Source organism: Lutra lutra, chromosome 11 (assembly GCF_902655055.1).
Source record: "Lutra lutra chromosome 11, mLutLut1.2, whole genome shotgun sequence".
In the NCBI taxonomy this organism is placed as follows: domain Eukaryota; kingdom Metazoa; phylum Chordata; class Mammalia; order Carnivora; family Mustelidae; genus Lutra; species Lutra lutra.
The window spans coordinates 106,207,807-106,220,990 of record NC_062288.1 but is presented as its reverse complement, the minus strand read 5'-3'; the positions used below and the strand labels follow the sequence as shown (position 1 = coordinate 106,220,990).

At 46.7% G+C, this 13,184-nt stretch overlaps 1 protein-coding gene across 7 annotated transcripts in view; it reads right to left on the bottom strand.

The window, feature by feature from the left end:
- RBM33 (RNA binding motif protein 33) overlaps positions 1 to 13,184 on the bottom strand; it is a 136,517-nt gene that overhangs the window by 82,251 nt on the left and 41,082 nt on the right. For all 7 annotated transcript variants that reach the window (XM_047695867.1, XM_047695868.1, XM_047695869.1 and 4 more), the window contains exons 4-5: positions 12,565 to 12,641; positions 9,869 to 10,181 (exon numbers count right to left, since the gene is read on the bottom strand). In XM_047695867.1, coding sequence (XP_047551823.1) covers positions 9,869 to 10,181; positions 12,565 to 12,641 — 390 coding nt within the window. The remainder of the gene's footprint in view (positions 1 to 9,868; positions 10,182 to 12,564; positions 12,642 to 13,184) is intronic.

The following is a 13,184-nucleotide window of genomic DNA, read 5'->3' as shown; positions in this document are numbered from 1 at the left end:
TCACGGTCCTGGAATTGAGTCCCGCGTTGGGCTCCCTGCTCAGCGGGGAGTCTGCCCCTGCTTCTGCTCTCTCTCAAACAAATATAGATCTTTTTTATATATACTTTACTTATTTGCCAGGGGAGGGGAGAGAGAAAGCGTGAGCATAAACAGGGGGAGCGGCAGGGAGAGGGGGAAGCAGGCTCCCCACTGAGCAGAGAGCCCAACGCGGGCCTCGATCCCAGGACCCTGAGATCATGACCTGAGCCGAAGGCAGAGGCTTAGCCAACTGAGCCACCCAGGCGCCCCATAAATAAAGATGAAAAGAAAGGAAGGAAGGAACCCACCCAAATATCTCCTATCGGGAAAATGAACACGTATGGCATATCCCTAAAATGCAGTGCACTACTGACATGTACACGTACAACGAGTCTTGGGAACATGACGTGGAACACGAGAGTGAGACACAGAGTTAAGGATTCCGGTCCCGTGAAGGTCTAGAGTAAGAAAGTCTATTTTAGGTGACAAGAACAACACTGCCTCCGCGGAGTCAGGGCTGACAGGACAGAAGGGGGAACGCTGTGGGTCACAGAACGGCTTCTGAGCAGAGGGAAGGTGGCACCCCAGACGCTCGGACCGAAACCCCGAACTGCACGTTTCGGGATGTGCCCACCCCTGGCGGCAAGTGGCATCACAGTGCGCAGAGTAAACGCTTTAAACAGGGCGCAGACTTCTTTGCCCTTCTCGTCGCTCCTGCTACACAGGAGGAGAGCAGCGCACGCGGCAGCCTGTTGGCCGCAGGGGACAACAACAAGCACAGCCAGCCCCCGGCGTCACCCGCCGCGAACGCAGGCCGTCCGGGCTCCGACCACACACGAACGTGAAGGAGTCGCCTCCGGCAGGCGTGGCCACGGAAAGGACTCCCAGCCGCAAGGCGCGGACGCCCCCGACACGGACTTCAAGGAGCTGAAGTCAAGCAGCCACCGCGCCCCGCTCCCTCCCTCGGCGTTCGTCCCGCGCGCGTTCGTCCCCGCGCCGCTGCTGGCCCGAGGACAGCCCCTGCAGACGCCTGAGAAACTGGATGAAAAGGCTGCGCCGATACCGAAACACAGGCACTGTGGCAGGCTCTACCCGTCACTCCTCCTTCAGGACTCTATTCTGACTTCTTTTAAAAAGATGGAAGAGCCGCTCTCCAAAGCGAAAGCACCGAAAGGTACTACGACAGCATGTGACACGGGACACCCACCTTCCAACACCTAAGACAGCACCATGCACAAATGCTCAATAATGGTATCTGAGACCGACAGATCTCAGTGATTCTACAAGAAAGGAGACGAGCCCGAGATACTCACTGCGGCGGAGGGGGGGCGCGGCCAGCACACTGCCTGCTCCAAGGACTATCAGAAGGCCTGGGAGCAAAGCGTGAGGGAAGGATTTTCAGTCCAGAGAAAACAAGCGGCATAAACAGGGCAAACTTGAAGCAACCAGCAAGGACAGAGGATAGGAGAGTAAATATATTTAAAATATACTTAAAAACATGAAGCAAATACACTAAATACACAAAATACAAATGGTTTAAAAATATTTTAAGCAACAAAAATAAGGCAAACCTCAACCGTTAAAGGACAGAAGAATAAGAAAGTAAATATAAGAGTAACTTTTTAAAAATACTTTCAAATACTAAATTTAAAATTAAATTTGGGGACATAACAGCTTAGAAGGAAAAAGCAAATACTCTACCTCCTCACAGATGGCATAAAAAAAGAAACTAGTCAATCTGGAGGAGAGTTTACTTTCTGCTCTATAAAAAGATTCATACTGAAAACAAACCTTACGATGTTTCAAGTGGGACCTCAGCAACTAGAAATCACAGGAGTTAACAAATGCAATCTGGTTCTTTGCCTTACAAATTCCAGGGTCAGAATCAACCATCGTAGGTCCCAATTTCAAAAAGTTATTCTGTTGGACGCCTGGGTGGCTCAGTGGGTCAAGCGTCTGCCTTCGGCTCAGGTCATGATCTCAGGGTCCTGGGATCGAGCCCCGCATCGGGCTCTCTGCTTAGCAGGAAACCTGCTCCCCCCCTCTCTGCCTGCCTGTGATTTCTCTCTGTCAAATAAATAAATAAAATCTTAAAAAAAAAAAAGTTATTCTGCTCATAGCAAAAATATTCTAAAGTATTTGGGGTACAAAGTATCAAATAATCCCACCATCTAGAGGTAGCCACTATCAGCGTTTTTGTCTATACCCATCCAGATGTGGAGTCACACACACACTTAGATGTGCAAAGTGACAGGGAACTTAGGGGAAGAACTGGATTGTCTTCCTCTGTTCACTTTACATGCCCAACGGACAGCGAGCACATCCGCAGGCAAGCCATGGTCCCAAGAAGTCAGGCCACCCCTTAACCCTCTAGAAAACTCTACACTCGAGGCTGCAAATGGACGACTGGAGCACGTGTCTTCGAACACAGCGTAGATGAACTCTCTTGGATGACTTCATCAAGGGGAAATTACTGAGCTGAAAGGACTTGAGGCTTTTGATCCCGTCGAGAAGAACGAAGGGTGTGCGATATTCCCCTTCCTGCAAGCAAACGAGGCAGTTGCCACTGCTTCATGGAGGCTGTGAGAAGCCATTAGAGCCTGGTCACAGTTGAGGACAAGGCATCCCTCTGACCCAGCACAGTGGCATTTGGGGGCTGGCTCCCTGAGTGGATTCCCAGGGTGCCATGTGAACACAGTAGCTGAGCTACAGAAGAGACCCTGAGTTTAGGGATCCCCAGTCTGTTATAAGGAACAGAAAGCACACTTGCCCCTGGCCCCACAGGAAGATACTCCATCTTTTAAGACTGTGTGCTTGAAGAGATAGCGGAGAACAAAGGGGCAGTCTGTGCTTTGCTCACAAAATAGGCAGAAACATGAGAGACCCCCAGAAAACGGTCTCTGGGCAGTTACGTTTTTAAAATGGTGTCCCAATAGAATGAGACTGTAATCTGACCAGTAATTTTGATTTCTGCCAGTATTAAAAAAGGTTAAGTTATCAATTTTAATTTATTTTGTTGACTGTATTTTATATGCTTAGTGGTCATGTGCTTATCTTCTCTTTGGATTACTCTCCCGTATTATTTACCCTTCTTTATATAGGAACGCTCATCTGCATATACTGAATACATTAACTTTGCTATATATATTAATTCTTAGGCTCACATGCGAACATTCCCCAAATCTGTCATTTGTTGAACTTTTTCATGATGTTTTGGGGTATTTACAGATGATCAAATCACTCTTTTCCTTTACTACCAAGAGTAGTAGAATGGTTATAACCAAGAAAACTTGGTGCTCATTTTTCCTCATTTTCTATCATGTCCTCAATAATAAAACTCCCAATTTTGGCTGAACCCGTTGTCATCTCACACTGTCTTCACCAGTTTCCCCTGCTGTAAGTTATGGCCATGTGACCAAGGCCTAACTCATGAGATGCTTATAGCGGGCTACCTGAGAACTCTACGATGTGGGTTCAGAGTGGCATGGTCCCCTCCGGGCCTCCAGCAACCGAGTCTGGATGTAGACCACAGTAAGAAAGGCAGACCTAGAACTTACCATTCACGTCAAAAAGAAGCCTATACATGATTACCTGAGGAGGCCTACACCAGATCAGAAATGCCCTCTGGAATTTTTTGACATTAGTGTTAAAAAAAATTAGCTCTCACATTTGCGGAGTTTGCGGTTTCGCAGGTAAGCTAAGGCCACTTGGTCGCCATTATTAAAATGATTTGTTCTAATCCGCTGACAGTTCCGTATGTGTATGTGCAGATGAACAAGTCTATGTCTGGTTGTTTTTTACACTAAAAGATTCAATCAACCTGAGATCCACACTGGTGTAAGGTATAAGGGAGCGAGCCTACTTTTCCCCAAATGAGCAATCCTTTCTACGTGTGTCTGAGAGACTCTGTCGTATTAGCCGCACACAGGTTATGAGTTCATTTCCTTTAAGGCTGGGTCCAATCATTAATGTTCCTCCAAAGACCTCTCTCCAGAAGATACTTGAAAATTGAAGGCAAGATTACCACTCTTTTTTAATAGTAACAACCCACTTTCGCTTTAATATTTTCATGACTACAGTTCAGAAATGAAAGTCTGAAATACCTAGATCTACCAGTCAGACCCAGAAAGCAAGCACGTCCAGAAGGCAGCCAAGCAAGCAAGGGTAACCCTGCTTTTTTATGATTGCTTCACACAAAAAGTGTGTATCTCCAGACATCATCAGACTTTTCTCATCCTAAAATATCCTATAAATACAATATTATCATCAAAGGGTAAAGAGACTACTACTTAAAATACTGAAAGAAAAACTTACGACAAATATCAATGAAATTAATTTTCCAAACTCAAAATCCCACAAACTAGTAAGCAGGACATGAACTAGGTTTCCATCTCAACTACTCACCACTGGGAACGATATCTGCACCTCCCTAACCGCGCCCTCCCCTTCTCTCCATTCCTGACGTCTTCAGGGTTCTTTCTTAGATGTCTTCTGCCTGAATCAGCCTCTCACAGGTCTGACCTAGATGTGCTCCGCGCCCTCCACCAGGCAGAGCGCTAACCTGCATACAGCTCTGGTTTCTCCAAACCTGGGGGCAGTGGCTCAGGACAGCCGGCACAGAGTGGTCACGAGGAGGGAACCCTCTCTCACTGAACATCTTCTTCAGCTCTGGCTTGGCTCCTTGTCCTGGTTCCTTCTACAACTGGACAATCTGGGTAAAGAATTCTGCATCCTGGGGCGCCTGGGTGGCTCAGTGGGTTAAGCCTCTGCCTTCGGCTCGGGTCATGATCCCAGGGTCCTGGGATGGAGCCCCGCATCAGGCTCTCTGCTCAGCGGGGAGCCTGCTTCCTCCTCTCTCTCTGCCTCTCTGACTACTTGTGATCTTTGCCTGTCAAATAAATAAAATAAAATCTTTAAAAAAAAAAAAAAAAGAATTCTCCATCCTATTCTTCTATCTTTTCTCTAAGTTTCAAATTATTTCAAATAGCAAGAGACAGAAAGCACAAAAAGAAAAGACAAATTTAGCCTGTGAGGGAGGAGAAAGGGTAAGTCCTGGGAAGTGCTCACAGCATACAGGTTCACACACTCGGTCACAGCACCGTGTCAGGGAAAAGTAAGGGCAAATAAAATGTTCCGTATGCGGAGTTTCTAAACACTGGCCTAAGTATCTAAAGCAGACGACCTAAGCCACTAAGTATCACTTTCCATGATCTTTTGGAATAAAGGGAGGAAAAGTTATTAAGGAAAGTAACTGAGAAAAAAAATATTAGTAAGGAAAAACCGTTTCTAAAAAACAGATCGTACGGCTACAGAATGATTTCATGGCTTACATGCTTGGCCCACCAGACCCACCCGACAAGTTCGCAGGTCAGAAAACCCAATCTATTAAGCCCTACACGCCTCACACCACCTGTTCGTCCAAACATCTCTTCAGACTAGCCCACAGCTCACCTCTTCGCCAAGCCTCAACGCTTCCCCTTCCCCCTTCCCCGTGCGCTCCGAGACCCAGTCCCAACCAGAGGGCCCCTCCGCGAGCTCCTGAAGCAGGGACCGGAGCCCATGCTGGCAGACTTCACTTGTTCTTGGCCTACGTCACGGGGACTTGCCCAGTGTCTCCCCTCTCCTGTATCAAACCGCGCATTCCCTGAGAGCAGGGGGCCGAGCTTCTCAACCAACCACCCAAGCAAGGTAACACCTAAATACGAACCTGGAAGTATTTTTGCAAGAATGCTCTTAACTAACGAACCTCAACTGATTTAAAATGATTACAGCAATCCTTTCAAAGCACTAACACATACACCACATTTTTAAAGATTTGTACCCACGCCCCCAAAAAACACTGAAAATACTCTAACACTTCCAGGGCAAAGAGCTAAGTGGAAATCACAGCTCACCAGAACTCACTGCCCAAAGACTCTAGAAAGCTCAGGCTTTTTCTGCACACATAGTTCAAAGAAGACATGTACCAACTTTTCACTAATGCTTAAAAAAAAAAGGCTCATTTTAAACCTGGAAGAAAAAAAAAAAAAAACATCAAAATTTTGGACTCTTTAAAAGATGAACAAATACCTCTTCCGCTTCAGGAGCAACCTAGGGGTCAGTGATCTCATCTAATCCATCTTCAGCAACACAGTCTTCCTGCCCTCGCAGCCCCCGCCGCCCACAAGCCTGCAAGCGTTCTTCCTCCTGACAGCCGTTACAGAGAAAACAAGTCCTCCTCATACAGCTCCGGGTCCTGAAAGCACTTTTCATCTGCACGACGCACGCTTCATTATTTTAGCAAACGTGAGCAAACAAAGCAGAAAGCAGAAGCTCAGGCAGCCGACGCGGCCTCGCCCGTGTTAATGCGACGGGGTGCGGCAGGCCAGCGCCAGGCTGAGGTCCGCGCCACAGCTCTGCTCCAGCCCCCGAGCGCCCCTCTAAGGGACTCCAAGAGAAGGTGCCTGTGCTCGCACGGTGCGGCCCAGCGCAGGACGGGAGCCGACATCACACCCGACGGGCACCATTTTTACAGCAGTAAAAGGCAACAAAGTATAAGCTGTTAATTCAACACGGGAGCTTCGTTAGAGATCGCGCTAGAATCTGCTTCTCCCTCAGCGCATCCCTTCAATCGGAGGGTGGTTCCAGCTTTGTGTGACACGTAAGGGGCACACCAGCAGCAGACATCCCTCGAAGGGCGTATGGAAGGAAGCAGACAGCGGGCTCGAGATGGTTGCAAGAGAAGGAAGGGTTCCTACGCACGCTACGGTCAAGCAACAGGAACCTCTGGTCCTGCGCGGGGGAGCGGACCCTGCCAGCATCCGCCGGAACAACAGCGGCTGCTTACAAGAAAGCGAGAGTGAGCACGAACAGAACCTGAGGCAAGCTACGGCGGGACACGGACGCCGCACCTACAATCCCCAAAGAAACCAGCTGCATTCAAGGGGACACACCATCGTAGGTCCCACAAGTGTCTCTCAAGGCTGCCTGAACACTGTATCTCACTCTCCAGAAGAAACCGTCCCGTCAAAAAGAGAAACTGTCACCCCTCACAATTCACTGACAGAACGGTTGGACTTCGAGTGAGGCCAGTGACGGCCATCAGAATTTTCGGCTGAGACACAACGGAGAATATTCTGTGCCACTGGATCCTCCCCAAGAAACAAAACCCTGCTGCCCTTCCCCCGAGGGCCCAGTCTGAAACTGTTCTGATAGACCCATGTTTTATGGAATCTCCGTCTACAGGAACTTTAAAAACCCCGAAAAGATTGTGCTTAAAAGTATACATCCTCGACCATTTTCTCGTATTTTGTCAAATAATAAGGATCACCGTCTCTTAACACAAGAGTACAAGTTTTTAAATCAAGTCCCAAGTCACTCTCAAGAAGCGGACTGGCAAAATGCACGAAACCCAAGGACCGTCGGGCTTCTGAGTCTACGAGGGAAGAACACGGGAGTCCTACGACCCTCTTCCGCACGCGGCCTCCGCGTCTTCACACGCCCACGTGCCCCCTGCAAGGGGCTCTCCGACTCCATTCCCAGTTATACGCAGAACCCAGCCACTCGGTTTCAGGAGTGCGCCCCAAAACACATTACGTGCTCACACTCAGCATGTCACCGAGCTGGGTTCTAGCTCGAGAGGCCAAGTTAACCATTCGGACCCAGGACACGACACGCAGTGAATAAACCATCCGATACACTAAAATGCCACTGGGACCCCCGGGCCGCCGCCCGCCAGCCCGCCTGCTGGGCTCCCGGTGAGGAAGCCCCTCCCGGCGCCGCGGGCACAGCCTGCGAAGGCCAGGAGCCCGCCCGCTCCCCAGCCGGAGCCCCGCGGCAGCTGGAGGCCGGCTGGCTCTCCCCTGCGTCCGAAGACACGGCAGCGGCTCGCTCCAGCCCCGGCTAACGGCGACGAAGCCGCCACCCGACGGGGACAGGAAGGGAGAAGAGCGGCCGAGGCCGTAAGCTCCGGGCGCCGAGGTGCGCAGACGCGGCTCGCGGGACACTCGCCTCCCCTCTCCATACGGCTCCCTGTGAAAATACGAGGACGCTTTCAGAAATTCTAAGCAAAACTGCTGAAGACTTTTTTAAATTCTGAAACCAATTCTCATTTTGATGTGGAAAAGTACCGTGGGGTACTGAACGGCCACACCGTTTTTCTTTCGGATCGGAACTCCGAGACCACAAGACGTCGGAGAACTAAGGTGGATTTTATACAACCCGGAGCCTAAATGCAACCTCTTGTTTGACAATGGAACACAGGAGAGGGGCAGTCCTGACCTACCAGAATTCTCTGTCCAACAAACTCGGCCAGGAGGCCGCAGTGAGAAACACCTCCAACACCGCACACGCACGCTGTCAAGCAGGCACCTTCCCCCGGGATCTGTTCCCCCAAATTCCAAGTGCACGGAAGGCAGGGGCCACGCCTCGGGTCTCCTGTGTTAGCAAAACTGGTGCCCCCAGTGCCTGGACATCAGGACAGAAGTGCTGAACTGCTGACTCTACAAGGGAAAAGGACCCACACACCATCCACCGGTCACCTTCTCTTACCGTTACCAGGAGAAATAATAAAACACTCTAACCAGGGAATAACTATGTACATTTTTAAAAGATCTTGGCTTAATCTTTAAGAATCATTTTAAACGTATGGTACCCCTCTCTTAGACAGTATACAAACGCACCAGTAAACCAGAAGAGAACTTGTCCACACCAGTGAAGGATTTATTACCAAAATAAACCATTACCGTTATCAAAAGAACAAGCAGCCATGACGCCTTTTACATGATTCTAGTTACCAAAACGACAAACATTTTTTCATGACTGTATTATCTACTGAAGTGTCAGAAAGCATTCAAAACAAGTCAAATCTTAAAAATAACTACTGAGATAAACACAATTATGATTAGAAATAAATATTCTAGGGTTCCACCAAACAATCTCTTTCAAAATTACTCTCATTCATACATATGTATGACCCATGGCCAAAATTGAGATTTTGGAATTTTTTTCTCAAAAGCAAGCTTCTTCTGAACAAAAACATTAAGAGATTAAAGGCAAAGCTACTACCCTAACTCTGCATGCCTCCACCCAGTCCCGGCAGCCCAGCAGACACACACCTCCTGGAGCTACAGTATCACGAAAACCCAAAGATTCTACCCATGGATATCACGTCCTTCCCACACAAATGTCGTTAAGTGCTTATTTTAAAAACAAGTATCTTTTAATGATGAATCATTAAGACAGATGAGCAACCTTTCACTAGTACCTTTTGCTTTCTTGACAGTTCAATTTTAAAAATAGCCACCTATCAAAACCACCTTTCTGAAACAGAAATCAGCACAATCTTTGCTTCCTGATTACAGATAACAAATTACGTGTGACATTTCCAAAACTAACCTCCAATCTCTTTATTCATGTTTAGACAGTTCTCAGCTACAAAAAAGGATGAATGAACAGGACATCAATCACTCTGGAATATTAGCACCTGAAAGATGTCTTTAGCAGGTCAATAATCTTTTCACCTTGGAAGGACTTTATCAGATCTTGTCTAAAGCCTGGATAAAAGCCCTGCATTAAGTACTTCTAACAATTGACAGTGTATCTCCACCACACAAAGCTGTTTTCTTCCTTAAGGTGCAATCCTCAAGGTCAGATTCTGTGCAGCCTTCCAGAATGACAAAGGGGCATTACCTCCAGCCAAACAAGCTGTCAACACAAACTTTGTCATAGCTCAGATAAAGAAACTGGCAGACAGTGATAATAAGGTCTAATTTCCCTCGGTCCCGAGGGAGGGAAACAGATTTCAAATCATCTAGAAACCTCTGCCCAGGCAGCCATGCTATCTTCAGCCGCACAAAGGAGGGAGACTCACTGTGAACTCATCTAAAGGCTCATTGATCTCGATGTCCAGCACTTCGTCGCTGTACAGCTGCGCCTCCTCGGGCTCCTCCACATACTGCATGTGGTCGTCCGGCAACTCGGCGTCCTGGCCTTCGTACTGCCCTTCTTCTGCGTAGTCGTGAGCGTACAGTTCGGAGCCGTCAGATTTGTGGTAGACAAGTTCGTCCTCTCCCTGTTCGTACTCAGACTCCTGTTCTCCAGACTGGTCGTTGGTGTTGTCAGACAGTTCGAACGACGTGACCATGCCCGACGTGGTATTTAAACTAATTGTGACACCCTGAGAACTAAAGAGAACAAAAATACAAAGAAAGGTGCCCAGTGAGAATCAATCTCACAACTGAATCACTACCTAAATAACCGTGACCGGTGACAAGTTGTTCCAGGGACCGAGAAACCCGCATTACTCCACTGGTGACTGACAGGAGAGCTCGGCGTGCCGTACTGAGCCTGCACCCCACGCTCCTGACGCAGACGGCACCCGCACGACCGTCTGCTGCAGGTCACCTGCCCGAGAGAATCAGATCAACCAGATGGGGAACCAAGTCTCACTGGCAGAACGCCAGGACTGGAAACAGACCGCACTGCACTCTAACTTCCAGAACGAAAAGGGTGGTATCTGTTTTCCAAGACCCCAGAGTAAAAACAGGAATATTACTCTATAAATAGAACATCAGAAATCGAGTTTTAGAATAATTTGTTCTTATAAATCTATGATGCAAACTATAAACTCCTATTTTACAAAAATCAAAATATTAAAGATGTGTGTGAAAATGCACTTCAATATTCAAATAAATAAAATTTGTACAAATCACCAATTTCTAAAAAATTAGTTTATAATTTGAGTAAAATACCAAAAAGGGTTTTTTAAAACTGCAAAAAAAAATCTTATTCCACCCATGGAATCAGAACAGCTACATGCCAAACGTAAACAACTGCAAGAAAACAACACTTACAGTGCAAAATTTTGCAAAAACACCTAAGTGCACACGTATGAGTGAGGTACGTGATCCTAACCAGAAACCGCAATACATCACGCAAATCTGAAGACATTACTTGGCGAAAAACTCCAAACTGCCACATTTCGAGGGCAAACTTAACTACTCAAAAAATCAAAATATAATAATGATATCAAAGGATGGAACAGGGACACTTAAATAACTGGGAGAAAAAACTAACTTAAAACCGTATCTCTATCCATAAAAGTTACCTTCAGTTAGAAAGCCTGTCACAGATCTGTAGTTCAGTAATAAATGGCACATGTATTTATTAACTTCACTTATAGCTGAAAGATGTCTCTTTAAATTTTCACAATAAAGGTTTCCTCATTAACACTGAAAAAAATTACTCCACCTGCCAGAGGATACTAAATACCTCTTCCTCTAATAATGGAGCTTACTAGGTCAACAACAAAAAGACATTCAATGATCGCTGCGGACTGGATATCTGTGTCCCCCAAAACTCATCCTGCTGAATCCATAACACACCCAGGGTGATGGTACCTGGAGGTGGGACCTTTGGGAGACCTTTGGAAAGGTCATAAAAAGCTGGAGTCCCACTAATGGGATCAGTGCCTTTACAGAGAGAGCCCCAGGGAACTCCCTCACCCTTCAACCCTGTGAAGACACAGCAAGAAGGCACCACCCAAGAACCAGAAACTAGAAACTGACCACGCTAATGCCTTAACCTTGGACTTCCTAGCCTCCAGAAATGTGAGAAATGTATTTCTATTATGAACTACCCAGCTCATACTGTTTTGTTAAAACAGCTGAAAAAGACGAAAATAACTACATTCACTGAAACAATTACATTCAGAGAGTCCACTAGAGTCCAAGGTACAGTCCAGGGTCATCTTGGTGGCTCAGCTGGTTAAGCAGCCGTCTTCAGGTCACCATCTCATGGATCCTGGGATCCAGCCCCAAATCCGGCTCCCAACTCAGCAGGGAGTCTGCTTCTCCCTCTGCCTCTCCACCCCACCCCTCAGGTTCACACGCTCTCTCTCAAATAAATAAGTAAAATTTTAAAAAATAATAAAAATAAAGTATAGTCCAAAGGAATTTCCAAAATGGCAACTGAGTAAACAGATTACAGATAAGCAAAAACTGCCTAAAATAAAAAGCAGCCACATCAAACTGCAGCCAACAGTAGTAAGAGCCTAAGGCCACCGCCCCCATCCGAATGAAGGGATTCTTTAAAGAAGAGCAGTACAGGGGCACCTGCACGGCTCAGTGCTTAGGTGTCCGCCCGCCTTCGGCTCAGGTCATGATCCCAGGGTTCTGGGGTCGAGCTCCACATCGGGTTCCCCACTTGGCAGGGAACCTGCTTCTCCCTCTCCCACTCCCTCTACTGTGCTCCCTCTCTCACTGTCTCTGTCAAATGAATAAATAAAATCTTAAAAAAAAAGAAAAAGAGCAGTACATACCTTCACTGAGTTTTCATAACCTGCAGGCAAGAGAACTTACAGAGATCATCAAACACAAGACCCATATCTATTTACACAAAATACATATGGCTTCCACATAAGACAGGTATATTAATATCCTGTTTAAAATAAAATCATGTTGAAAATACAAAATCACATTATCAATTATATTCCATTATAATCATAAACTCCAGTTACTAACAATTTGGTTAAACAAAGAGAATGTCTGATGAGCTACTAAGGAATACCTGAAGTTTGCCTCGTCCTCATTATCACTCTGCAAGAGGTCATCGTTCAGCTCTTCATCTGACAAATCCGACTGGTTCTAATTAAAGTAAGAAATCGAATTAATGCGTGCCACTTCCACAAAAAGACCTGTAACAAATGTGCAAAATCCCATTGACTATACTGTTTCCAGCCCTGTGATTAGAGCACGTGCCATTCCGTGAGCTACCTCACTTGGACACCACCAGCCGACAACGAGAAACCCCACGTACGGGTTACCTGTGACCCCACACAAACATTCAGAGGCAGAGTCAAGTCAGTAGAGAAGCAACAGGCCTAATGATCACATTTATTCTAAATCTAACAAAAAAGGAAAAAGGAAGAGTCCTTTGGCAGTATCCTACAAATATTTTTCCCTATCATACACACGAAAAAGAATGGTATCCTTAAGATTTGACTAAATTTGATTTTACTCCTATATGGAATTTAAGAAACAGAGTAAGAAAAATGAAAAACTAAGAGACAAATCAAGAAACAGACTCTTCACTACAGAGAACAAACTGACACCGGAAGGGGACAGGGCAGGGGAAAGGGGAGACAGGTGATGGGGGCTAAGGAGGGCACGTCCTGTGATGAGCACTGG